The following is a 26828-nucleotide window of genomic DNA, read 5'->3' as shown; positions in this document are numbered from 1 at the left end:
TTGCAAACTATGAATCGGGAAGGAAAGGAGACCTCCCTCATCTCCGCAGCTCGTCATGTATGAAGACTCTGGATACAGCGTAAAAACAGTGCAAACCATGGCATCTTTCACGTGGAGGTTGTGCATGAGGGCAAGGGGGGTAGGTGCATCTGGAGACGGATTGGGGCCTCGAGGGCTCACGCAGAGGGGAAGAGCGTCTGCACTGGGAGGCTGTAGAGTGTGTAGGAGTTTGTCCCCCATGAAATATATGCTCATGTTGTGCTCTTGGTACCTGGGGAGGGGACCTAACAGATGGGATGACGTGAGGGACATGAGATGAGCTCATCCTGGACGAAGTGGCCCTACGTCCAATGGCAGGGGTCCTCGTAAGAGACAGAAGAGGAGACACAAACGCACGCAGAGGAGGTGAGGATGGAGGCGGAGACGGGAGGGACGAGGTCACCAGCCCGGGACGCCTGGGGCCCCAGACGCTGGAGGAGGCAGGAGGGACCGTCCCCAGAGCCTCTGGAGGGAGTGTGTCCCCTCCTGAACCTCACGTCATGTCCAGAGCTGGGACAGGATGCATGTGGGATGTTTTCTGTCCTCCCACCTCCTGCTTGGTGCTGCGTTGTCCTGCGCACCCTGGAAACTTCTCCTAACATCGCTGCCCCCACCCCACTCCCAGCTGCCCCGCCTGCCTATCTACACTCAGATTATCTTCCACAGCGTCTCCGTTTTTCCAACACGTGGCCAGCACTTCCCCTGCTCTGGTGGCCCGTCTCCCCTTGCCTGTGCAAGGGGAAGCACCCCGACTGGCCCCCCCAGCCTCCCGTGAACCCCGTGCATGCCCAGTTCTCAGGTTTCCTGCAGGAGAACGCTTCCCACCCCAGGCAGAGAGCTTGGTCTCACATGCGGGACTTTTTCGTGCATCTGCAAGGACATGTCGTCTACCCAGGCTCAGTTCCCCTCGCGGGGGTGGCTTCGCCTGACGATGTGAGCGCACGGAGGCTGAGGGTGACCTCAGACCGGTCGGATCAGGAGCACACACATGAGGAAGTGATCTTCTCATCAGAAGCGAGGGTCCTGACTGTCACCTCCGGTCTGCTCCACGTGACGCCCAGGCCACGGCTGGTCCTCACAGCCGACCCTGACCCTACAAGATGTGGGGCCTGAAGACGGTTGTCCTTGGCTCACCTGGTGGACACAATTCCTACCCAGGTGGTCCGCTGACCCTAGTCCTCTTGGGCACCCTTTGGGGTGAGACCAAGACGTGGGGTGAGACCCCATCACATCCAGACAGAGAGCCATTTCCAGGACTCTAAATGCAGTGGGGTCTTGGGGTCCCTTTGTACCCAGAACTGCTTCTCCTGGGGGCATCATCCTCTCACCACACCTCACTCATCTCGTACTTGATGACCTCCTGGTGGGGGTTGGGGGAGAGTCTTTCCTATGGGGTCACACCATGGCCACTGATAATGTGCACTGAACAAAAGAAGTGTCTTCACCACCTCGTCCCTCTGAGTTTAGATCCCTTTAAACCCCATGAAACCATCAACCCTTACACCCTATGACGAAAAGCACCTGGCCTGGGAGGGAGGTGACAAATTCCTACTAATGTGTTGATAAGTGAGATCATCCGCTCAGAAATGCAGGAAGTCGCTCTTTTGCAGAAGTTGAGGGTTAGCAGGGAAGGCGTCATGGAGGCCCAAGGGACGAGGAAAGGGGAACAGGGAGCCTGAAGGCAGACGCCTCTATTCCAGGGTGAGTCACATTCTCCGTACGCGCTGTCGGCCCCTGTCAGCCCCCGGGAGTTGTTCCACGGGCCTCGTTTTGTGGTCGGTCTGTCTGTCTTTCCTTTTCCTTTCTCTTTCTTCTTTCTTTCTTTCTTTCTTTCTCTCTCTCTCTTTCTTTCTTTCTCTCTTTCCTTCTTTCTTTCTTTCCTTGTTTCTTTCTCTTTCTTTTTCCTTTCTCTTTCTTTTTTCCTTCCTTCTTCCTCTTTCTTTCCTTCTTTCTTTCTCTTTCTTTCTTTCTTTCTTTCTTTTCTTTCCTTTCTTTCTTTCCTTTCTTTCTTTTCTTTCTCTTTCTTTCTTTCCTTCTTTCTCTTTCTTTCTTCCCCTTTCTTTCTTTTTCTTTATCTTTTTTCCCTTCCTTCTTTCTTTTTCTTTCTTTCTTTCTTTCTTTCTTTCTTTCTTTCCCTCTATCTTTTTTCTTTTTCTTTCTTTCCTTCCTTCTTTCTTTTCTTTCTCTTTCTTTCTTTCTTTCCTTCTTTCTTTCTTTCCCTTTCTTTTTTTTTCTTTTTCTTTCTTTCTCTTTCTTTCTTTCTTTCTTTCTTTCTTTCTTTCTTTCCTTTTCTTTCTCTTTCTTTCTTTCTTTCTTTCTTTCTTTCTTTCTTTCTTTCTTTCTTTCTTTTTCTTTCTTTCTTTCATTTTATTTATTTATTCATGACAGACACAGAGAAAGAGGCAGAGACACAGGCAGAGAGAGAAGCAGGCTCCCTGAAGGGAGCCCAATGCGAGACTCGATCCCATGACCCCGAGATCACAACCTGAGCCAAAGGCAGATGTTCAATCACTGAGCCCCCCAGGAGTCCCCGATTTTTTGTTTTCTGTGCTTAGAATGTTTTGGTCCCATCTGGGCCTCTTGGGGGTAAAAGTTCAAAGTGCAAGGGGCACAGCTTTGGTGCTGTCCATGCTCACAGGAAGGGTCTATCGGAGCCTGCACGGTGGGGCCGAGCTAGAGCCCCCTAGTAAGCCCTTGGACGGCTGAACAACCAAGAATGTTCAGAGCTGCAGACCAGTCACCGGTAGCTCTAAGACGGCTGTGCTGGAGGATCTGCAGCACAGTAAACACAAAATGCTATAAATCGAGGCTTTTTTTGGCTTGTTTTTATTTTGTTTCACTTTTCGTCTCCTGCTGAGCCGGTTGATGTGAGCCCCCGACACCTCTGAAGTCGGGATCAGCAGCTGTGGCATCACTTCAGGACCTGAGTGTACAATTTTGTTCCCTGGAACTCTGTTGGGAGCAAATTGCCGAGTAAAGATTGTAGGGTGCGTGCTAGGCATTCTTCCCACCAGGTGGACCCACCTGGGCACAGAGGAGCCCGTGGGAGGGGACAAGTGGGTGCAGGGGTGCAGGGTGTCACCTGGGACATGGACAGGGGACCCACGGCAAGGCTGGTCAACACGCATTCCCACTATAAGTGGTTCCATGATTGTCAGCTAGTGTGTCCACACGGACGTGTGACAGGCCCCCCTGTTATTCCATCAAACACTCCCCTAATTGTGTTTTCTAGGTAGCACACGAAAAACCCCACAAGCAAAAAAAAAAAATTTTTTTTCAAAAAAAATCGACAAGCAGCCAACGTTAAAAGATACGTCACATTGGGCGTGTGTCGCATCCAATCAGGTGATGATCTCAGGTGCAAACGGAGGTTTCCCAGAGAAACAGTTCGGGGTCAGGTGTGCACTGTCACCTTGTCACCTGTCACCTGCGTGTGCAGCTGGCCCACCTGCCCTGCAGGCTTCCTGCTGACCAGTCCCAGCACCTCATGAGCCAATTCCCTGAGCTCTCTCTGCAAATCGTCTTCATATGTATCTTTTTGTATATATTTCCTACGTATTTTTCCAAATACGTACCCGTCTGTCTCCCTCTGTGTATGTATATTTTCCGCTCTCTTTTCTCCCTCTATTTCTATTTCTCTAACTACATATGGGTGGGGTGTCTGTATCTATGTGTATCTCAATTTCCAGATACATTTTATTCTCCCCGGGAACTGTGTCCTCATCCAGCCCTCTGAGGCCTAGATGCGCTGCGCTTCCTGTAGGACATGCTGTTGCTGGTGTCCAAGACTTTCTGTAGGTCTTGGTGGGACGCGCGCCCGCGGCTCCTCATGGCCGACTTCACTGCCCGCATGGGGCTTGCTTCCTGGCTCGAGAGGACCCGCCTTCAATGCTTCCCCGTTGGTTAACGTCATGGGGGTGGGCACGTGGCCTGCGGGGTTTCTGTAGTCGTTTGTCTCGAAGGTCAAGGTGCACAGAGGGTTTCAGGATCCCCGTGAGAAATCCCGTCCTGTCGTTGCTGGTGCCTGCGGATGGAGTTGTCCACATTCTGGTCCATGTGTCATGGTCTGGATAATATCCCCAAAGACGTCTACATCCCGGTCCCCACGGGGTGCACAGAACAATGTCCACAAAGATGACAATACCCCATTCGGCCCCGCTTGAGCCAGCGTAATGTAAGGAAGGGGTTCGTTGTTCTTTGGGGAGGGGGTGGCAGAGATGACGAGAAGCGGGTGCATCCTGGGGTCAGGATCCACGGGCATCCCACGATCCCTCCCACGACAGGTATCTTTACAAAATATCACATTGTTCGAAAGTAAAAAAATAGAACACTATATAAATACATTCTCAAAGCAATTAAAAAAAAAAGAACAACCACCCCACAGGTTCTAGAATGTTCTGGGGAGGAAGCCTCTGTGTTCATACGCTGGCCGGGGCGGCTGTGACTGCTGTGACTTCTTCCACGGTCACGATCTCTTCGTTGTCAGCTTTTTGCGGGTCTGAGACGAACTTCTCCCAGATGACCTGGGGAGGAGAAGGAGGATGGGGGTGTTGGGGTTTCAGGAACCCCGTGAGTGGGACCTGGCTGGCCACTGGGTATAGATGGGAACCGGGGCCCCGGTGGGCGCGGTATCTTAGTAGAGGGCATCTGCGGGACTGCCCATGGGGATGCCCTCGGATGGACATGCAGGAGAGCCCAGGACGCCCCCTCCCCATCCCGGTCAGCTGCCCTACCCCCACCCTTACCTACCTGGTGGTCAGACGGTTGGTTGTCGTTCCATTTGTCTTTGACATGTGGAATCCGTGGGAAAAGCCTCCGAGATGCGAGGAACCTGGTAAGACAAGAAGCGTGTGAAGGAAAGACCCTGAGGACATGGGGATGCGGGACACGTCTCCCCCACCTCCCAGTGACACGCCTCTGGACCGCGTGCTGTAGGACAATTTCACGGAAGACTCACAGCAGGACAAACCAACTCTGGGATGAGTGAGCAAGTAGGAGAGGCTATAGGAGCACAGAGGGACGCCCGTGACAATCTTTCTAGAACCTTCACTTGGTCCCTCGGGTACAGAGACGGGGAAGGATGGGACTGGGGGTCGTGGCAGGTCATGGGCAGCCTCCAGAGTCCCTGAGGATCACAACGTGTGTGTCTCCTCCTGCGTCCATGCAACCACCGAGAGCATGCTTTCCAGTCTGGCAGGTTTTCTGTCAACATGCTGCATTTATCGTTTTTTTTCCTAACATTTTTACGTAAATACTAATTTTCACCTAGATTTTACTTAAAGCAGATGTCATGTTTGCCCAACATCAGAGTCTTCTTGCATTTTCAAAGGCACGTTTGCTTTTTTCTCTTATTTCAGGAGAAGCACCTCCCATTGCAGGACACCTGGAGTTACTTCTGCTCAGCTCAGTAGGGGCTTCCCGCCAAAAAATATAAATTCCAGTCCTGAGTCCTGGAATCTGGAAACAGGACCTCGTTTGGAAATAGGGTCTTTGCAGATGGAATCATGTTAACATGAGGTCGTCCTGGATGAGGGTGGCCCTACGTCCAATGACAGGGGTCCTTGGAAGAGACAGAAGAGGAGACGCAGACACAGAGGATGGAGGCAGAGACCAGAGGGATGCGGCCACCAGCCTGGGGACGCCTGGGGCCCCAGACGCTGGAAGAGGCAGGACGGACCCTCCCGGAGCCTCTGCCCTGGACCTTGATGGTCCTGCCCCTCTTGGAGCTCAGATGTCTGGGACAGATTGAATTTCTAATATTTCAAACCATTTGGTTTGTGGTCTTTTTTTTCCTGTGGCCGCAGGAAACTCAGACAGCTTCTCATTAAGATAACTGTCCCTGTGCAAGGCACGTGGTCTGTGCCCGTTCCGGCAGCAGGTCTCGAGGCTGCCCCTGTTCCCCTTTGGCCCCGCGGTTTCAGGGTCCCCTGAGAATGGGGTGGTGCCAAGCCGCCCGTGCATCCAGCAGCCTGGGCGCCATCCTCTCCTTGTGCTTATGCAGCATTCCCGTGCGGTTAGCCACACGCGTGTCCATCGTGAGGGAGATACACCCAGGATGCCCTACCAGGGTGCGAGGCCTCGGGGGTGAGCACAGGAGGACATCCAGGGGGTCCCCACATCACGCAGGAGGACCACCAGCTGCAAAAAGTGCTTTGCACAACATCATGCAATCTTCATGCAACGTGCATGCAAGTGGGAATTAATGATTTCATGGATGCACGTTCATTCAGAGGCATTTGCGAGACGCCCCGAGACCCTGCTTGGTGCAGAGATCACACATCGGAAACGACGTGGTAGCCGCCCAGGGAGGAGCCTGTGGAGAGGCTGGCGGTAAGCAGGTACACGGGAAGGTTCAGGCTGGGATCCCTGGAGGCGTCCAGGAAGGGAGTGGGTTGGGAGCGGGGGGATCCCTGAGTACCTGGTGAGGCTTATCGGGTGGAAATGAACCGCCAGCAGAGGGGTTGGAGGGGAAAGCATTCCACAAAGAGGAAGCTCGCTGCCGTGAGGCTGAATGCAAGCCCTGTGTAAACACCGCTGAGCTCGGACGAAGTCCAGTGTGCAGCTGATGTGTGGGGGTCGGATGGGGTGGCTCGGGGGCCTGGAAGCATCCAAGAATGAGTGTCCAGGGCTGCCCATCATGGGTGAGGATGAGGCCCCCGTCGGCTGGCAGCTAGAGCTCCCCAGACAGATGGCACGCCAGTGGGTGCCCTGAGCCCCATCCAGACATGCACCCCGTCCATCCTGCCCATTTGCAAGGAAGACCCCAACCCACCACGGGAGTTACCTTTTCAAAAGGCAACCGATGATCAGGGCGGAGACAAGGGTCCCCAGGACCACCAGCATGTAGATGTGCACGAGACTGGCCTCGGGGTCGTCGGAGCCTGCGGAGAGAGGGGAACACAACATGGACCCCTTCAGATGAGCCATCGAAGGACAGATGCTCAGAGCACAAGGGAAATCCTCAGGAAAGGGCTCATCCCGAAACCTTCCCCCAAAGCACTCTCAGGAGCGCCCAAACCATAACGTGACAGCCTGCTTTAAAACTGGACCCTGAAAAAAAAATAATAAAAAAAATAAAATAATTAAAAAAAAAACTGGACCCTGAAAAATAAAAATAAAAAAGTAAAAAATAAAAATGGACCCTGCATACCCCAGGACACCTGGGTGGCTCAGTGGTTGAGCGTCTGCCTTTGGCCCAGGGCATGACCCCAGGATCCCGGATCGAGTCCCGCATCGGGCTCCCTGCATGGAGCCTGCTTCTCCCTCTGCCTGTGTCTCTGCCTCTCATGAATAAGTAAATAAAATACAAAATAAATAAAACCGGACCCCCCCCAAGTTTAATTAATTAATTTTTTAAGAGTTTAAAATTCATAAATGAATAAAAAAATGGACCCCTCCCTCAAAAACACACTTTTTCAGGCGCACAATTTGACCAAAGTTACCTCACAATTAGTGTTAGATCTTCAGTGTCATTTATCATCTGGATGAGCTCTTTTTACAATTCATTATTTTTGCAACACAGCACATTGTGGCTGTTACTATTAAAAAATCCAATTTTTAAAAAATCCAATTAAAAACTCCGGTTCCAGAAGGATGATCATAACCAAATTGAGAGTCCGGCGTTTTGAGAGTTTTCCATATTAACATATGAAATGTGCCCTCTTATAATAATAATTATAATAATAATACATTCACTGAAAAAGTGCTCTTTCCACGTGATACAGAAGTTGTTTTTAAAATTTTTTTAAAGATTTATTTTTATTTATTTATGATAGACACAGAGAGAGAGAGGCAGAGACACAGGCAGAGGGAGAAGCAGGCTCCATGCCGAGAGCCCGACGTGGGATTCGATCCCGGGACTCCAGGATCGCGCCCTGGGCCAAAGGCAGGCGCCAAACCGCTGCGCCACCCAGGGATCCCTTAATTTTTTTTAATTTTTATTTATTTATTTTTGATACAGAAGTTTTTAATTTCAATGAACACCAATTGACTTATTCAATTTTCTTGTTGCTCGCTTTGGACTCGTAGCTAAGAACCCGCTGTCCCATCCCAGTGGGTACATCGATTGCTTCTCCGTCTCTTTGAACTTATGTTTTACCTCTGGATAAACATTTCACGGGCATTTTATACCCGCCCTTATACAAGTCTTTGATTTAGGACCACGAAAAAGAAAATAGCATGCATCAAATGTTTGCTAAAACACTATGAAAATATCCAGGAGGGAGGAATAGTGCGGAAATGCAGATTTCTTGAGCACCTGGTTGGCTTTTGGTCCAAACCATGCAATTCCTGCAAACTCATAAAGGTTTCAGGGAGGAAGCTGGTGAAAGGTGTAGGTCATTCAGTTCCTTGGAATGAATGGATTCCTCTTCATTAGGAGGAAAGACACCCAACTTTGATGCTTAGCAGGTGTTTCTTTGAAAAAAAAAAAAAAAACAAACAAAAACCCAGAGCATCGTGGAGACCCGTGCATGGAAACCCCTGTGAGCCTCTGGGGATGGGGCTGGGAAGAGGTCAGAGATGAATTCAGGGGATGCTCCGGGGACACGTACCAAACTCCACAGGCTGGCTCCAGGAACCCCACCTCTGGATCCGCGCGTCTGAGGTCCGTATTTTCACAGTATGCTTGGCTCTGGGCTCTGGACTCGGGAAGTTGTATTTATTTTCCCAATTACCAGACACCTCAATCTTTGGACAAAAGAGAAACTTTGAATGCGGGGTCCCCCGTGTTTGGAAAAGCGGGGATGGGGATGTCTCGTCAGAGGCGGCCGTCTCCCCACTCACCCGCCCCATCCCCACCCTGGGACGGACGATGGAAGCACGCTCTCGGAAAGCAGAACAGTGACCTCATGGCGTGGAACATCCTTACCGTCTAGAAATACGTGGTTCATTAAATTAATGCATGTCCGGCATACGGAATAGTTTGCGGGAAAGCCTCAATGAATCAGCACATTGAGGGGGGCCTCTGATGACCATGGGACCCTGCGTGGGGTTCCCGTGCTCGTCAACATAGATGCAGAAATCATTCAGCAGGTACACGTGACACGTGCAGAGCCACCACCGGGAAATGTCCCAGCGAGGTCATTAATGGGGTAAAAGCTCACCATTGGATGGAGGAGGATACCCCATAAAGGACTTTGAGGATCGTCCTCTAGGAGGGTTGTGAAGGAAGACACAGTCTCCTTAAAGCTCAAACACGGTTACTCTTGACCAACATGGATGCATATGGCCGGAGTCACTTATTTGAACGAATGGGACCGAGCACGTGTGACCAGATGAGCCCCGTTCCCACAGCTGGACTGTTCCCACCCCTACCTCACTGATGGGACGGTCTTCCCGGGAGCCGCCACCCTCTCATTCACAGCCCACCCCATCCTGGCCACCATGGCGGCCACGTGTGCATGGCAGTGTGTCCATGTTACCGTACGGGGTGATATTTTGGGTCAGAGTTCTAACTCACCAGTTGGTTCCCGCTGTGTTCCTTATTTTTCTGGAAAAAAAAATAGAGTTAGGTTTACTTCTCTCTATTTCGAGAATTCTTACAGGATGCATTCATCGTCCCCTCTGAGTGCAGTCAGGGGTAACCCACATCCCCCTTGTCTACACAGGGCCATGTGAAGGGCTGAGCTCCCTCTCTACTATTTTTGCCTCAAGTCTCCCAGACAGGGGTGGATGGACTCGAACACCAAGGGAGGATGTGCCCGGATCATGCCTTGTCCTGGAACACCACCTGCTGATGGGTCCAAATAAGAGCAGACATGGAGCAGAGGATCTACAGTGGATCCAGGTGCAGTTGGAGCAGAGGACTCCCCCTTGTCTACACTGAGTCCATGTGGATGTGGAACAAAGTCCTCCTTGTCTACACTGGCTCCAGGTGAATATGGAGCAGAAGGTCTTCCTTGTCTATACTGGGTCCATGTGGATATGAATGACAGGGCTCCCCCTTGTCTACACTGAGTCCATGTGGATGTGGAACAGAGTCCTCCTTGTCTACACTGGCTCCAGGTGAATATGGAACAGAAGGTCTTCCTTATCTACACTGGATCCATGTGGATATGAATGACAGGGCTCCCCCTTGTCTACACTGAGTCCAGGTGGATGTGGAGGAGAGGGCTCCCCTTTGTCTATACTGGGTCTTGTAGAGGTGGAGCAGAGTGTCCTCCTTGCCTACTCTGACTCCAGGTGATCATGAAGCAGAGAATCTCTCTTGTCTACACGGGGTCCATAGATGTAGAGAAGAGGATGCTCCTTGTGTACACCGAATCCGGGTAGATGTGGAGGAGATGGCTCATCCTTGTCTACACTGGGTCTAAGTGGTCAAGGAACAAAGAGTACTCCTTGTCTACACTGGATCTAGGTGGATGTGGAGTTGAGAGTTCCCTTCTCTATGCTGAATCCAGGTGGTCATGGTGCAGAGCGTTCTCCTTGTTTATACTGGGCCCAGGTGGGTGTGGAGGAGAGAATCCCTCTGGGATTCTTGGTGGGATCCAAGTGGACAAGTAGCAGAAGGTCCTATCTGTTCTGCATCTGCTTGTAGATCCTCTGAAGGCTTTCAGGATCCACCTGGGTGTGTGGCCACCTTTGTTGGGTTGGCCGTGGTGGTGACCCTCACGCCCAGGGCATGTCCTGTCCAGCACAGCCGTCCCTGTGTTTGTCCCCGTGCATCACCCAGCCCCGCATGTCTCCACTGATCTGGGTCACAGGGAGGGCTCCCCATTCCTTGTGCGGCACAGTGTCCTGCCTGGGGGCAGAGTCTACTCACCAGTCTCTGGATGTCCAGCTGGTACTTGAACTCCCTGTTGGACAGGGTGTGTCGGGTCACAGGCTTTTCCCACTGGATCAGACAGTGCGACACGTTGCAGTGCACGCTGATATTGTTGGGCGGGCTGTATATTTCTGTAACGAGAACCCAGGATGCTCCCTGAGCCACCAGGCTGCCACCGGGCCTCAGAGGCCAGACCCAGTTCTGTGGGCTGCACATCGATGGTCAGCTCCCGGGGTCACCTGGAGGCACATGCCGTGGTTAGGAAGGAGTGTTGCGTCTTGAGGAAGGAAGAGGACCGCTGGCTTGTGTGCAGGTTCAGCGGTGTGCACACAGGACCATCTAGCAGGCTGCAGGGAGGGGTTGGCGAACCCAACATGTGGGAAGGATGGAAATATGCGGACTGGCCAGGGACAGGGCCACCATGGGGACAGCCGAGGCTGGTTTCCAATGGGGACAGAGGATGCATGTCTGAGAAGACCGGCGGAGCTCCAGGGTCCTTCAACAATGAACGGATATCCCATGTGACCCTCTACGGTGGGTTCCATCAATGGTTGGGATGGGCGTTATGGGCATCCTGTGTCTGATCCCACTTAACTAGCATGCATTCCGATCTCAACACCGAGAGTGGATCCCATTACCCAAACCCTTTGAGGGCAACTTGGTTGTAAATCCACATCCCGTGTATCTGATCACAATGAACCTTGAAACTGAGTTGCATTTTCACTGGGAAGCACACTCTGGATTTATTTTTTCCTCCCTTGCTCACAGTTGTGATGTGTATTTAGGATTCTGCACCTGGGTCTGATGGATAGATAGGGTCCCTCTTCCCACCACTATGCTATTCTCAGTCTACCTGTTGGGATGTCCTACATGTCAACTGAACCTATCTACCTGGACATGGTGTCAGATCCCACAGAGTAGAGGGTTCAACCCTACAAGGCTGCCCTTCAGGCCCTATATCAGACGCCATTCAGAAATCCAGGTTGTCACCTGTGTTTCTGACCCACCAGCTACAGATATGAGCACCCGACGACCTTCTCCTGGGATCTCATTAATCTTCCAGGGTGACTCACAGAGCCCAGGGAACAAGTCACTCGCTAGATCACGGGTTTATTGTCACAGGCTCTAACTCAGGAACAGCCTGGTGAATGGATGCGTGGGGCCAGTTGTAGGGACGGGCGTGGAGCTGCTTCCGTAGCTTCACCAGGTGAACCTCTCTGCTCAAACCTGCATGTTGTCTGCCAACCTATAAGATCTCCAAACCCTGTCGTTTTGGGATTTTACAGAAACTTCATGATGTAAACCCAATTGATTAAATCATGGCCCATTGGAGGTTGAGCTCAACCACCAGCCCCTTTTGGGTCACACACTGGACAGGAATGAAAGTTCCAATCCTCTAATCACAGGGTTTGTTCCCCTGGTAACCAGCCCCATCCTTAGGGGCTTTTCAGCGGTCACCTCCTCAACATAACAAAAGGCACATTTACTGCTCTCCACAGGGGAAATTCCCATTTTGGCGGCTGTGTGTCAGGAAGAAGAGACCAAATGTGCATTTCTAATTGCAAGTCACAACTGCAGAGGACTGAAGTTTGAAATAATATTGGGATTTCCTGGGTTAGATAAAAATGTTAGGAACATGGGGACGGAAAAAGAAAGGCAGGGATTCCCTCAGAAGGAGGGTGGTCGTGTCGGGGCCATGGGAGGTTTGTCCAGAAAGGTGGTGTCTCCTGAGCCTGCAGGAAATGCAGGCCCAGGGATGTGGGTGCCCCCCTGCCACCTGGCTGGGTACAGACACCTGGATCTCCCCCAACAGGTGAGCCTGGAGGTGGGAAATGAGGGTGGCCAATGGCCTGTGAAGCTTCACTGGAGAGTTGGCGTTTGTTTGTCAACAGGGTCTCCAAAACAGACAAGAGATGGTGATGCCTGCTACTACTTGGAGGTGCACAAATGGGCCAGAATTAACCTCCATCTCCTGGTCTAAACGTACTCTCTTTTGTCCCGAGAGGCTTCACTGCCCAGATGTGGGCAATACCCCTGCCCGTCTGGGCTGGGGTAGTGCCAGGGCCAGCGCTCGGGGACTATGGGCGCTTTGGAAGGGCCCTGGCTTCCTTGGTGGTGTGGAGGAGGATCCACCAACAGTGCAGGCACATCTTGTCACCCCGTTTAATTCAGAGTAAAAGGATGGGTTGCACCCTTTACTTGGCTTCCTTCCAAAAGGAAGCAACCATGCCAATACCTTGTCTCTGGGTCTCTGGCCTCCAGAACTTTGGGAGAATACATTTCTCTTCTTCCAAACCTACCGCAAATTCTGTTCAGTTCACCCGTTAAGCATCTCTTTACACCACAGGACGTCCTTGGTCTTACCTATTTTCTTCCAGTACAAAATCGAATCAAAGAACTGGATTCCTGTCCTTTGGCTGGTACCATTCACCAGGAAGTAATTGTAGTACGCTAATCCCGAGAGGTCTTCCAAGTGACATCCTACGTGGGTTCCTGAGTCTTCTAAGTAATGAGGACACTCTCTTTCCCTTCTGTATCTATAAAGTTCCAAAGTGTTTAGAGGATAACCAGGGCTCCCCCTCCACCGCCCAGTGTACTTCCCAGGGTTGTCTCCATGAGCGAGGTCAATACTTACTTCAAGTCTCGTATGTACAAAAAATATTGCACGTCATCAGGGGCAGCTTGACCCTTTGCCCAAGTGCAGTTCATGAAGTTTGCATTGTAGATAAAACAGGAGAAGTTTTGGGCAGCTGTGCCCTTCCCACCTGAGAAGCCACAAAAACAAAATAATTTGTGGAAGCGGATCATGTGGCTTCACGGTTGGAATCTCTACCAAACGTTCAGAGAATAATTAATTCCAATCCTTTTTTCTTTTATATGATGTTATTTATTTATTTGAGAAAAAGAGAGAGAGAGAGAGACAACGTGGGCAGAGGGAGATAGAGAAAGAGAGAATCCCAAGCAGACTCCCTACTGAGCAGGGAACCTGATTTGGGGCTTGAACCCAGGACCCTGAGATCAGGACCTGAGCAGAAACCAAGAGTTGGACATTCAACCAACTATGCTCCCCAGGTGCCCCACCAATCTTTCTTAAACTCTTCCAAAAAAATAGAAGAAGAGGGAATACTTTCAAATTCACTTTAGGAGGACAGGATCACCCCCATACCAAGCCCAGACAAAGACATGAGAAAAGAAAATCACATCCCAATATCCTAATAAACGTAGATGTGAAAATCATTAACAAAATTCTAGCAAGCAAATCCAACAGCATGTTAAAAGGATTGTGTGTCGTAACCAAGTGGAATTTATCCCCGGCATGCAAAGATGGTTCAACACACGCCAATCAATCAGTGTGCTTCATGACTTTAATAGAATGAAATAAAAAATCATGATTGTCTCAGTAGCTATAGAAAACATCTTTCACAAATTTCAGCATCCATTCATGATAAAAATTCTCAATAAAATAGGTATAGAAGGGCAGCCCGGGTGGCTCAGTGGTTTAGTGCCTGCCTTCGGCCCCAGGCATGATCCTGGAGACCCAGGATCGAGTCCCACATCGGGCTCCCAGCATGGAGCCTGCTTCTCCCTCTGCCTCTGTCTCTGCCTCTGTCTCTCTCTCTCTGTCTATGCCTCTCTCTCTCTCTCTCTCTCTCTCTGTGCATCTTTCATGAATGGATGAATAAAATCTTTAAAAAAAATAGGTATAGAAGAAATTTGTATCAACACAATAGAGGACAAATATGGAAAGGCCATAGCTAACATCACACTCAATGGAAAAAAACCTGAAAGCTTACCTTGTAGGGTAAGAAACAAGGCCAAGGTAGGCACTCTCACCGCTTCTATTTAACATATATGGGAAGTCCTAACCAGAGCAATTAGACAAGAAAAAAGAAAGATATCCAAATTAAAAAAGAAGTAAGATTATCTTCATTTGATGATAAAATGACCATACGTGTAGAAAAACCTAAAGACTAAACAAAGAAGAGACATTGTTACAGCTAATAAAGAATGTAATAAAGTTTCAGGATGCAAAATCAATGTACAGAAATCAGTGGTATTTGTCTACACTAACAATGACCTGTTCAAAAAAGGAATTAAAAAAATAATCCTGGGATACTTGCCTGACTCAGTCAGTAGAGCATGTGACTCTCGATCTTGGGGCTGTGAATTCAAGCCCCACATTGGGTGTACAGATTACTCAAAAATAAAAAATAGGGGGTCCCTGGGTGGCTCAGTGGCTTAGCACCTGCCTTCAGCCCAGGGCATGACCCTGGAGTCCCGGGATTGAGTCTCACATCGGGCTCCCTGCAAGGAGCCTACTTCTCTCTCTGCCTGTGTCTTTGCCTCTCTCTCTCTGTCTGTGTCTCTCATGAATAAATAAATAAAATATTAAAAATAAATAAAAATAATAAAATAAAATAAAAGAATAGTCTTTTTTTTTTATAGCACCAAAAATGAATAAAAAAGGAATAAACTTAAACCAAGGAGGTGAAAAACCTGTACACTGACTATTATAAAACATTGAGGAAGGAGATTTAAGAACATAAAGATAAATGGAAAGAGATCCCATGTTTGTGAACTGGAGTGATTAATAGCATTAAAATATCCAACCTACCCAAAGTGATCTATAGATAAATGTAATCCCTATCAAAATCCCAATGGCATTCTTTACAGAAATAGGAAAAAGAATCTTAAAATCCATATGGAGCCATGAAAGACTCCAAATAGCCAAAGCAATCTTGAGCAAGAAGGACAAAGCTAGAACCATTACATTTCCTGATCCCAAAATACATTGTAAAGCCACAGTAACCAAAAGAGTATGGTCCTGGCATAAAGATAGACACCATAGATCAATGGGACATAAAAGAACCCAGAAATAAATCCACGGGCTTATGGTCAACAAGGTTGACCTTCCACAAGGATGCCAAGAACATACAATGGACAAAGGAGTCTCTCTTTTTGCTAAATGGTGATGGGAAAACTGGACAACCCTAAGCAGGAGAATGAAAGAGGATCCTTATCTCTCACTGGATATGGAAAGCAAGTCAAAATCGATTAAAGATCGAAACACAAAACCTGAAACTGCAAAACGAGTGGAAGAAAACATGGGGGAAAGACTTCTTGGCAATGCTTTTTTGGATATGACGCCAAAACCAGAGGCACCAAACCCAAAAATTGACAACTGGGATTACGTCAAACTATAAAGCCTCCACTGAGTGAAGGAAATAATCAACAGAGTGACAAGGTAGCCTATGGAATGGGAGAAAATATCTGCAATCCATATATATATATATATATATATATATATATATATACCCAAAATATATAAGGACCTCAAAGAACTCAATAGCAAAAAAACCCAAAGGCCAAAAAAACTCCCCAAAACCCAAACCCAAAAAACTCCAAAGGGCTGAATAGTTTTGAATGTCTTCTAAAGAAGAAGTACAAATGGCCAACAGCTACAGGAAAAGTGGCTGGGCATCACTCATCGTCAAAGAGATGCAAATAGAAACCGCAGCGAGCTATTACCTCACACCTGTTAAATGACTGGTCGAAAAAAGTCAAGAGATAAATGCTGGTGAAGATGTGGATAAGAGGGAACTTGTGCGCTGTCTGTCATATAAGCTGGTGTGGCCACAGTGGAAAACAGGAGAAATTCCTTTAAATGTTCACATTAGAACCCCCGTGTCACCCGGCAATCCCATGTCTGGGCATATTTCCAAAGGAAATGGAATCTGGATCCCAAAAAGATATATGCACTCCCGCGGTCGTTGGAGTATTACTCACAATAGTTAACACGTGGCAAATGCAAAGACACAGAGAGTAAATCGTGGTTTCCAGGGGCTGGAAGGAGGGATAACAGCTTAATTGCAGTGATTATTTCTCAACATATATGTATATTAAGGCTTTAATTTAAATATCTTATAAATATACATTAATATTTTATATATAATAATTTTATATTCGTATATTAATACATTAATATATAACATCAGTATATATTAATACATTAATATATAATATCAGAATATATTAATACATTAATATATAATATCAGAATATATTAATACATTAATATATAATAATATATTTATATATTATAATTTAATATATTTAATACCTACATGCCAAGGAAATCTCAAAAAAGTTGAGAAAAACGGAAGGGATCTACCTTGGGGCTAGTGATGTGCAGAAGGATCACTGTGATATTTCCCCTACCTGAATTAGTGTAGACCAGTGTTTCTGGAATCGGTCTTTGGATGCTATTTACTTTAACCATGAACGTGACTCCCTCATGGAGAGAATAATCCGGAAACTTGCAGTGACATTCATTCTCCTTGAGCTAAAAAGACGCAACCGGCCAGGGCATTAGGAAACTTTTTTTTTTTCCTTTTCCTCTCCACACTGTTTGCTCTTCCACTGGTCCCGTGATGCCACCACCACCCACATACGTTGTCTGGGTGGATGTCGGCGTGCCCCCGTGAAGTTGGGACCTTGCCTCGGTGGTCTACAGCATTTAGGAGGCCAGAATAGAGGTCCCATTGCAGGGTGCCCTCAGTCTCCAGGGGTTTCGTTAAAATGCAGACTCCCGTGCAGCGAGTTCCAGGTGGGGCCAAGAAGATTCTACATTTGTAACAAAGCTCCCAGGTGATGCTGATGGATCACAACTCTGAGCAGCGAGACCTCTCAGCACTTGAGACATTACGGAGCTTACCGCACCCTCTTTTAGTTTATTCCGTTTTCTTGTCCTATTATTTTTCTCCCACAGAAATGTTTACATTGTATCCAGTCATTTGGTTACTTTGTTTCCGTCAAACACCTAGAACTCACACGATTTCTTTCTGGTGGGATTAAATCTGACCAGTGGCTGATTTTTGATGGATCAACCGATTTTTGATGGATCAACTGAGCAAAAGGCTACTGTTTCTGTTGGCAGGAGGGCGTTTTTCCTACGCAACATCCCCCGAAGGGACACAGAAGCTTGAAAGTCACAGAACAAGTTGCTCATCTTCCCCATGATGCCTGTTGTGGGAAATCCTGCCTCCCTGAAAGAGATCCCTGGAAATTCTGGGAGCATTCGGGTGCCAGATTGAAATCTACCTGTATTGCCCTGGATCCCCCGTCCCACCAGTCTACCCCATTTTTCCCTTCTTTAGGTGGTTGAGCATCCCCGAGGGTCCCACCCTACAATCTGTGCCGTGTCTGAACTCGTAGGAGCTTTGGGCTGTGGCTTCTTCCTCGGGAGCCCTGAACTCCTTTTCCTTTTGGGATAAGACATTTTCCTCAGTCCCCCAGAGAATCAGGCCATCAGGCATGTCTTGACCACGGGCCAGCGCTAACTTCCCTCGTTCACCCAGAAGCATGGCCTCTAGATGTGTCCCAGATGTCACACGCATGGTCTCCATTCCCGCCTACCGCTGCTTTGTTTCTACAGTGATGAAAGCTTTGTAAAGGATAATGATCGTCCGTATCAAATCCATCTTACCATTATTTCGATTGGCCCTTTCTCCTTGTGGATCATCACGCACTCGAGGTACGTAGTGTTTTCCTTGCAGTCCCAGCTCAATTCCATTCTCCTCGAGTCAAACTTCATGTTTAGACTGGGGAATCCTTCCACGGTTGTAAGATCTGAAGGACGGGACCACCAGATTAAAAGATTATCGCTTTCCCATCTCTACCCACTGCCTCTTGACCCATCCCATGTCTCATAAGCAAAATTCAAGGCTGGGACAGGCTTTCCCGTACCCCTGTCCCCCTAGGTGTTCCCTCTACGTGAGGATGTCTATCAGGCAAGTAATCCAAGACCGACCAAGTGAGAGCAAACGGAGGCTATTTATTCAGAGCTTGCTATGGTAAGGAAGTCGGCCATCACTGGCATTCGTCAGAGACTCAAGGGTGGACAAGGCAATGGGCAAGTCTCATAGTGGACAAAAGGTACGTTTTGGTTGTGCCCTGAGCAGAGGCTATGGGTGTGGGGACGATGCAGGTGGCTCACTACAAGTAGGGCATCCCATGGGATTGGTTAGGGGACCATGCCTGGCTCTCTGGTTGGTCCTATATAGGAAGTGGGGTCAAAACATAGGGAAGCCATTAGTTACTGATCAAGTCTGGTCCACTGGGGGCTGGTTGCTCCAGAAGTGATCTTTTAACTCCTTGGATTGTCATGGGGACGGACATCTGGCTCCTTGCATGACTGATTTGGAGACAGCAGGCTGGCTTTCTGGGCTGGTCCCCAAAGATGAGGCTGGTCCCCCTGGGCTGGGTTCTGTTCTTAAAGATGCTCTGCCCATTGTCCGTTTATATTTTAAGTCTCTCAGCATGCACGGCCTCTGTGCTGGGTGCCTCATACCCATATCCTCCTTTATTCCAGGTGCCACCCCACCTCCCCCAACACAGGGACCACCTCTCTCCAGGTCTCCAGGGCCTGCAAATAAGTCACTTATCTCCTGAGTTTCTTGACCCTCCTCCCTCCCTGGCATGTCCTCGGCTTCCTGCAGACTTCTACCTTCCCAGCCCAAGACAACAATGACTGTCCATTCACAACAGTTCTATGGATCTTGGTCTTGGCCTGTGGGTCCTATAAGAGTTTCATATGCCCCCAAGGTCATACCCAACCAAGGAAGTCTTCAAAGGTCAACAGAAATCTGATGACATTTATTCATCCAGGGCACATCCCCTCCCTGGACTGAGCCAGCTCTTGCACATCCCTGGACCCATGGACTCTTGAGTTAGGAGAGTCCATCAGTTCCATACACAACCCTCAGGAGAAAGGCCAAGCTGGACTGCATGGATTTTGTGAAAGTACATGAAGATTCCCACAGGCCTCCTGTGTGGAGGACAGAGAGACAGCCATCCCCACCGTTCCCTTATCTCCTTTCTTAGGGCAGCAAAGACGTTGTGTTGACACCATCCATACTTTAAAAACAGAGCCCCTTTTAGAAACACAGACGTGGGCCTGAGTCCCCACTCTGTCTGTACCAGCGGTGTCACTTCCAGCATGTTGCTTAATGTCTCTGTTCCCTGGTTTCCATTCTCACCGAATTGAGCAATGACATCTCTGACCTCAAGAGGTTGGTTCAATGCAAAAGCAATTTGAGACTCAGCAGCTCTTGGGGCTCCTAGCCCTGGGGAATGGTCCCTGAGAACATCTCTTGGGGAAGAATGGGAGTTATAGGTGTCCTTACCCGGTCCCCCAGGAGCTCCCCTGACCTGTGTCTTCTGACACTGTACATTTCACCTGGAGGAGGGCAGCATTCTTTAACTTCTGACCATCCACCAGTGTCCCTATTCCTCAGCCCTCTGGCCAGCACCATTTTCTTACCGATGCCCCAGTGACCCCATATCCCTCCCAGTGATCCTCACCATATACACCTAAAACCTAAGTATGTTCACCTTTAATCCTTCCTAAAATGGTGATACGTGGCCTGATAATCAACATCCAGCTACCGCAGGCAGACAGCTACTAGTCAGTTGATGTTGATGTTGCCTTTGCCACCTGCTACGGCGGGGAGAGGGGGCTCACCTTGCTTCCTCTGTCCACCTGTTTAAGTCAGGATGTTACTACTCCCTGCAGAAAAGTCCCTGCCAGGGTGAGACCCCCCACAATGTCCCACTGTCCAGAATTAGGGTTGATGAGCCACATTTTGCAGCTCTGGTGTGTGACCATATCATAAGGCAGGATTAGGAAGGGCCTTTTAGAGCAGGGGCAAGAAAACACTTTAGCATCTGGCGTTGTGTCACTTGACTGACCAGCACATACGAGGGTGAGTTGAGGTTGGACTCGGCCATCAGGATGTATCCCAAGACACACAGGACGTAGAAATGAGACAGTCGGAGAAGGGTCAGACAGGTTCACACACTTACCCTGGTGCCCTAGAGTCTGGAGGATGACTGGGTCCAATAGCATGCAGAGCAGGACAGTTGTGGCCACTAGTCTCGTGGGACTGCCCGAGGGATGAGGAAGCCCTGTAGGTACAGTCACGTTTTAAAGAAATCAGCTCTCATGGGAGTTTTTGGGAGGGGGACTCAGCAAGGTTTCCTCGGGGAGATGCTCTGCAGGAAGACATAGGACCATCCCCAGCCTGATGGTCAGCCTGCTGGCCTGGCCAGCTCGGGGGTCACTGCTGGCTACAGAGGGTCTACAGGCTGCAACCAGCCTTGGGGCGGGGGGCAGGGACAGGACCAAGGGCACAAGCTCACTAAGCCCTTCCAATTCCAATTCCACCTGCAGAGAATGGCCGGGCCGTCCACCTCCTCCAGAGCCCACATAACACACAAAACAGGAACCCGCTCGCTGACTTCTCTTTTCTCCAGGATCAACTTCCTGAGAGAGGCGGTTGCAAAACCATCTCCCACATGTGTGGGGAAATACTACCACTGCCCCGTGAATCTACTCTACAGATCCACCCATCTGCTTTACATCAAGCTTGACTCATCATTCAGATGAGCCTCAAAGCCATGGCTGACATGTAATAGTGATTTTAAGATGCTTTTGGGGGAATATTACGCCCCCTTTCATAAGTTTCTCATTGTTCTGGCTTTCTCTTTTTTCTTGTTTGTATAATTTAAATTTTAAAATTCTTGTTTAAAATATTTTAATGTGAGGGGGACGCCTGGGTGGCTCAGCAGTTGAGCTTCTGCCTTTGGCTCAGGGCGTGATCCCGGAGTCCCGGGATCGAGTCTTACGTCGGGCTCCCTGCATGGAGCCTGCTTCTCCCTCTATGTCTCTGCCTCTCTCTGTGTGTCTCTCATGAATAAATAAATAAAATCTTTAAAAACATAAAAAAAATATTTTAATGTGAGGGATGCCCAGGCAGTTCAGCAGTTAAGCATCTGCCTTTGGCTCAGGGTGTGATTCTGGAGACCCAGGATCGAGTCCCACATCAGGCTCGCTGCGTGGACCCTGCTTCTCCCTCTGCCTGTGTCTCTGCCTCTTTCTGTGTGTGTCTCTCATGATTAAATAAATATAATATTTTACAAAATATATGAATAAATAAAATACTTTAATGTGAGTATAATTGACACATGCTCTGAGTGTTTTTAGAATGGATTTTTGGGTAGTAGAAAAAGAAATGATAGGTCAGGTTTCCATTATGACAATAACAGCGTTTTTTATTTTTTTTAGTTTTTTTCCTTTAATTAAAAGACTTGAGTTTCACAACAATCAAAAAGGGTATGTTTAAAAAAAGAAGAGGAAAAGGAAAAGGGGTAAGTGACAGAGGGACATGGAGGATGTTTAAATACGTTTACTAAATGAAAGAAGCTGGTCTGAAAATGCTACATCCTGTTTGATTCAAATATTACAACATTCTGACAGAGGGAAAACTATGGAGACAGAAAAAAATTCAGTAAAAAACCAGGGTTTGGGGAAGGGACAGGATGAGTAGGGAGGGCACAGGGGATTTTTAGGGCAGTGAAACTACTCTGTATCATACCATCATTCTGGATATATGTCATTATACATCTGTCCAAACCCATAGAATGTCCAACACCAAGAGTGACTGTAATGTAAACTGTGGGCTTTAATCAATAATAATGTATCAATATTGGCCCATCAATGATAATAGATGGCCCCACTGATGCCAAATATTCATAATAGTGTAGACTGGGTCAAAGGGGAAGTGCATACATAGGGATCCCCTGTACTTTCCACTTAAATTTGTCTGTAAATCTAAAACTGCTCTAAAAAAAAAACAAAGTCTATTAAAAACTTTTTAAACACATAAGTACAGAAGCGAAGGGCTGTGGTCCCACAAAGCTGCACTCAACAGAGAACACCTGATGCTCTGCTTGTGTTTGGGGTGGCATCCTGGGGGCTGCCCTCCACTGCCCTGGGGGCATTTTTGCTGGTGCTTGTTCTTTGGCTGATTGTAGTGGGGGTCCTACGTCTCTACGTAGTTCTCTCCCTCTCGGCCACTAACTACCTCTGCTGCTCTTCATCTCTGTGTTCCCTGTGACCTCATCCTTTTAGGGCCTTGTCTTTTCTTGGAGGTTCCTTTCTCTCTCTTTTACAGTGCACAATTGTACTTTCTGTAATTTTCTTGGGTTTATAGAGTCTGTCCGTCTAAACACTGCTTCTTTTTTTTTTTTAACAATTTTTTTTAATTTTTATTTATTTATGATAGTCACACAGAGAGAGAGAGAGAGAGGCAGAGACATAGGCAGAGGGAGAAGCAGGCTCCATGCACCAGGAGCCTGACGTGGGATTCGATCCCGGGTCTCCAGGATCACGCCCTGGGCCAAAGGCAGGCGCTAAACCGCTGCGCCACCCAGGGATCCCTAAACACTGCTTCTTTTTTCTTGGTGTATTAGCTTCCTGGGGGCTGATGGAACAAATAACCACAAATTTCCTTCCTTCCTTCCTTCCTTCCTTCCTTCCTTCCTTCCTTCCTTCCTTCCTTCTTTCCTTCCTTCCCTCTTTCCTTTTTTCCTGTTTCTCTTCCCTCCTTCCTTCCCTCCTTCTACTTTCCTTCCCTTCTTCTCTCCTTCCTTCCCTTTCCCTCCTTCCTCCCCTCCTTCCTTCCTTCTCCTTTGTCTTCCCTCTCTCCTTCCCTACCTCCTCTCCTTCCTTCTTTTTTTCTTTCCTTTCTCTATTTTCCTTCCCTCCTTCTTTCCTTTTCAATTTCCTTCCTCCTTCTTCCTTCCTTCCTTCCTTCCTTCCTTCCTTCCTTCCTTCCTTCCTCCCTCCTCTCCTCCTCCCCTTCCTCTTCCTTCCCTCCTCCTTCTCAGACCTTTCTCTCACCAATTCCTCCCCTATTTCATCCTGTCCAGTGTCTGCTTCTTGGAGACCCAGTCATCACACTCCTGACATTACCCCCCCCAACCCCTGCCGCGACACCTGGACCTCCATGTCCTTGCCTCCCAGCTGGCACCTGTCTTCACAGACTGTCTTTTTCTCCCCTCAGACTCCTCTCCAGCCCAGCTCCTATCAGGGACACAGCATCTCCCTCCCACATGTGGCCAGTTCAGCACATTTGGGCTCCTCCTCTCCTTGAGGTGCAGCCCCACCCAGGGAGCTCCTCCGCCCTCTGTAGGATCCCTTACCTCACAGATCCCTGCCCCCACAGACATCTGAGCTGTGAGGCTCATTCTCTACATTCCCCAACCACCTGCCTCCTTTCCACCCACCCTGTGACGTTCATGGGTCACCTGTCTATTGATGGTCAACTGGCTTGTGTAGATGCCACAGCCTCTTTACCTCCTGCACCTGCACCAGCTTCTCAGCCTTCCCAACAATGCAGAGTCCAGCCAGCTCCCCAAGCCAGGTGTGCACATCTGTTTCTGAGTGCACCTGTAGAGCAGCTCCCAGCCTCAGGTCCTGTCTCCTAACCTCCTGGAGCCCACTCCCTCCTAGGGCACCACCCTTGCTATAAAAGAGGAAATAAGAACCTCAGACCAGACCTGTCCCAACTTCCCTGCCTACCACACACCTTTTACTCCAGCGCTATAGAGAAGTTCCCAGCTTCCTCTATCTACAAGCTGGACCCTGCTCAACCCAGCCCTTCTCTGTGTCGTGTCTGGGGTTCCTGGCCCTGGGGGGCGGTGATGCTCTCCATAGTGAACCCAAGAGGCTCTCAGGGTGGACCCTTCCTTGGTCGTGGCTGACCCTACCATTGCCTTTTGCTATTCCTGCCTCATCTCTGCCCTGATTTTCACATCTGCAGTCTGTGTGAACACCCTGGCTTCGTTGAGCGGAGCTGTCCTTAATCAGGAAGGGGAGGTGCAGTGCAGCAGGGCATGGAGGGGTTTCATTCCACTCACCACCCCCACACCCCACCACAAGCTTCTTCAATCTGCTTTTCTCCTCATTTTTTCAAGCCTCCCATAGTACCTGCTTTGAGACTGTTACATGAAGCTGGTGCCTGTGCATGTACACCCCAACCCACACCCCACAGGGAATCTGCATGGAAATACACCCTGAGCTGGACAGTTCCCCATTCCGCTTCCTCTAAACTGAACTCCTCTCGCTTCTCTTTGTTCTCTTTGCTCATCGTGATGGAGCAAAAGCAAACTTCTGTAAACTTGACTTTTTAAAAAACCCTCAAAAAACAAGCAACAACGTTATCACCTACCCAACGGTGATATGCAAGGTGATCTAGCAAGGGCTGCTGTTTTAATTAGCTGGTGAGTCATAACCTGGGGCTCTCGGCCAAGGGTGAGGACAAACCCTGCGGAGGATAATTCGGGGGCCGCGTGAAGTAACTGGCGCTGTGATTTCTCCATCGCCTGGGCATACCAAGCATAGGTATGTTCCACACGGCTCCTAGTTTCCCGCTCACACCCATCCTAGGGAGGATTTCCTAGTATCCTCATGCAAGTGGATGAGAAACTGAAGACCGTGGAGATCTCACACTTCATGTAATTAATTTCTGTGTTGATTTTTAAGACCGAGGGCAAAATCCACCCTTTTAAAGTGTACAACTCCCCAGCACTTAGCACTGGGGAGTGTTCAGCCATCACCTCTACCTGAGCCAGGACATTTTCATCCCTCCCAAAGGAGGACCCCAACCCCAAGAAACCAACACTCTGCAGTCTTCTCTCCTACTCTGCAGATTTGCTTGAGCCTCTTGTTTCATATGAATGAAAACTCAGATGTTACTTTGCTCTTTTTTTGTCCACTGACTACCCACTTTCCCTTCTTCTTTCGGTTTTCTCCAGACAGGGTTTTCTTCCCCTTTATCTCCTCCTAAGACCTCCACAGATACCGCCTCCATCTGTCAGATGGGGTCATATCAGAGACTGGGGCAGTGCATGTGCTCCCAGCCTGTGGCATCCCTGGGGTGAACCTGGATGTCTACTCCCTGTAGTCAGGGGCATGGGTGGTGGGTGGATGTAGCCCGTCACCGCGCGTGGGCAAGACAAGGAGTGAAATGCAGTGGTCCCCAAAGACACCTGTGGTCCAGGATGGCCAGCAGCTCTGCACTTGTTGCCGGGGGCTTTGACACAAGCCACTGCCAGCAAACTGCCTCCCCAGGATCCAGGGACCACCGCTTCCCCGTGTGGACGACCACCTGCATCCATGACTCTGGAGTAATCCATAGTGGCTTCTAACACTCACGCAGAGTTGCATGAGGGGCTTAGCCTGCTCCCAGTGCAAGTTGGTCGATCCCTGGCGCTAATTCAGACCTTCTAACACAGTGCCCATGTGCTGTTGGAGTTACCCCACCTCCCTGTTAGGCACCTTCATTTGGATATTCCCAGCTCCCACCCCTGGGTGCTCCCTGACTTCCCCAGGAGCTGCCAGCAGCAGCAACAGGAGGAGGAACAGGTACCCTAGTGACAGGTACGGTACGTTTGAGGGTCAGAGAAGAAAGGGAGCCACCTTACCCCACTGCACCAGGCTCCGCTCTGGCCACCTGTTTGCTTTCTCGGTTTCCTGGCGCTCCGACATCTGGTTGTTGTCTTGGACAGCTCTCTGCTGGGTCAGAAAGTGAGCACACTGATTGCATTGCAGAGACATTTCAACCCGAGACTTCCCCTTTCTCCTTAGCGCCCTCCCCCTTCCGGTGATGTTTTTTCGTTGTATATATATGATTAAGAAACCTGTGAACGGTGGGTAAGTTCATCAGTCTCTTAGGTCTCTGAAGACAGCTGATCAGGGGTGTGACGGCCACACAAGTGAGCAGGATATGCGTCCCTGGCTCCCCATTCCTCAAGGAGCCACGCCCCTTCAGCATTCATGTGCACAAGCATATCTTCCCAAGGTCAATCTGATGGGTCATTGACTCTGCCCAGGATGGCAGGAGTTGCTGGCTTTTGCCATGGACTGAGTTCTGTGCCATTCAATTCATCAGACGTTTATTGAGCGCCCTTATTGGTTAGAACCTAGGGGAGTGGGTAGGAAGCAGGTTTGCAGCTCGTGGCAGGACAAGGCTAAGCAGAAGGGCCATGGGGGCTGGTGACACAAAGACAGCATCGAATATCTCCAGTGTAGGGCCTTTGGGTGAGGAGATGAACAACAGTGGGATGAAGAGTGAGCAACGTTTCATCCGGACAAGGACACACTAACTCCTGGTGGGATGCA

General features: G+C 49.1%; 1 protein-coding gene across 4 annotated transcripts; it reads right to left on the bottom strand.

Moving 5' to 3' along the window:
• Positions 1-3296: 3296 nt before the first annotated feature.
• LOC140629019 (granulocyte-macrophage colony-stimulating factor receptor subunit alpha-like) lies at positions 3297-26262 on the bottom strand. 4 transcript variants are annotated; one of them, XM_072818400.1, is made up of 13 exons: positions 26132-26260; positions 20669-20770; positions 18291-18433; positions 17024-17147; positions 13440-13569; positions 13169-13341; positions 10802-10935; positions 9500-9529; positions 8592-8727; positions 6824-6920; positions 6458-6637; positions 4789-4870; positions 3297-4562 (listed from the first exon to the last, which is right to left on the bottom strand). In XM_072818400.1, the coding sequence occupies exons 1-13, from the start codon at positions 26193-26195 to the stop codon at positions 4458-4460; spliced, it is 1500 nt and encodes a 499-aa protein (XP_072674501.1). In that variant the 5' UTR covers positions 26196-26260; the 3' UTR covers positions 3297-4457. The 4 variants fall into 4 exon arrangements, 3 of the variants coding, with proteins under 3 accessions (XP_072674501.1, XP_072674502.1, XP_072674503.1); XM_072818401.1 differs by lacking the exon at positions 20669-20770 and having other exon boundaries at positions 26132-26262; XM_072818402.1 differs by lacking the exon at positions 6458-6637.
• Positions 26263-26828: the final 566 nt, after the last annotated feature.

This window comes from Canis lupus, chromosome Y, assembly GCF_048164855.1.
Source record: "Canis lupus baileyi chromosome Y, mCanLup2.hap1, whole genome shotgun sequence".
Taxonomy (NCBI): Eukaryota; Metazoa; Chordata; class Mammalia; order Carnivora; family Canidae; genus Canis; species Canis lupus.
Note: the sequence above shows the minus strand (reverse complement) of the source record. Positions and strands in the feature narration are given on the sequence as shown.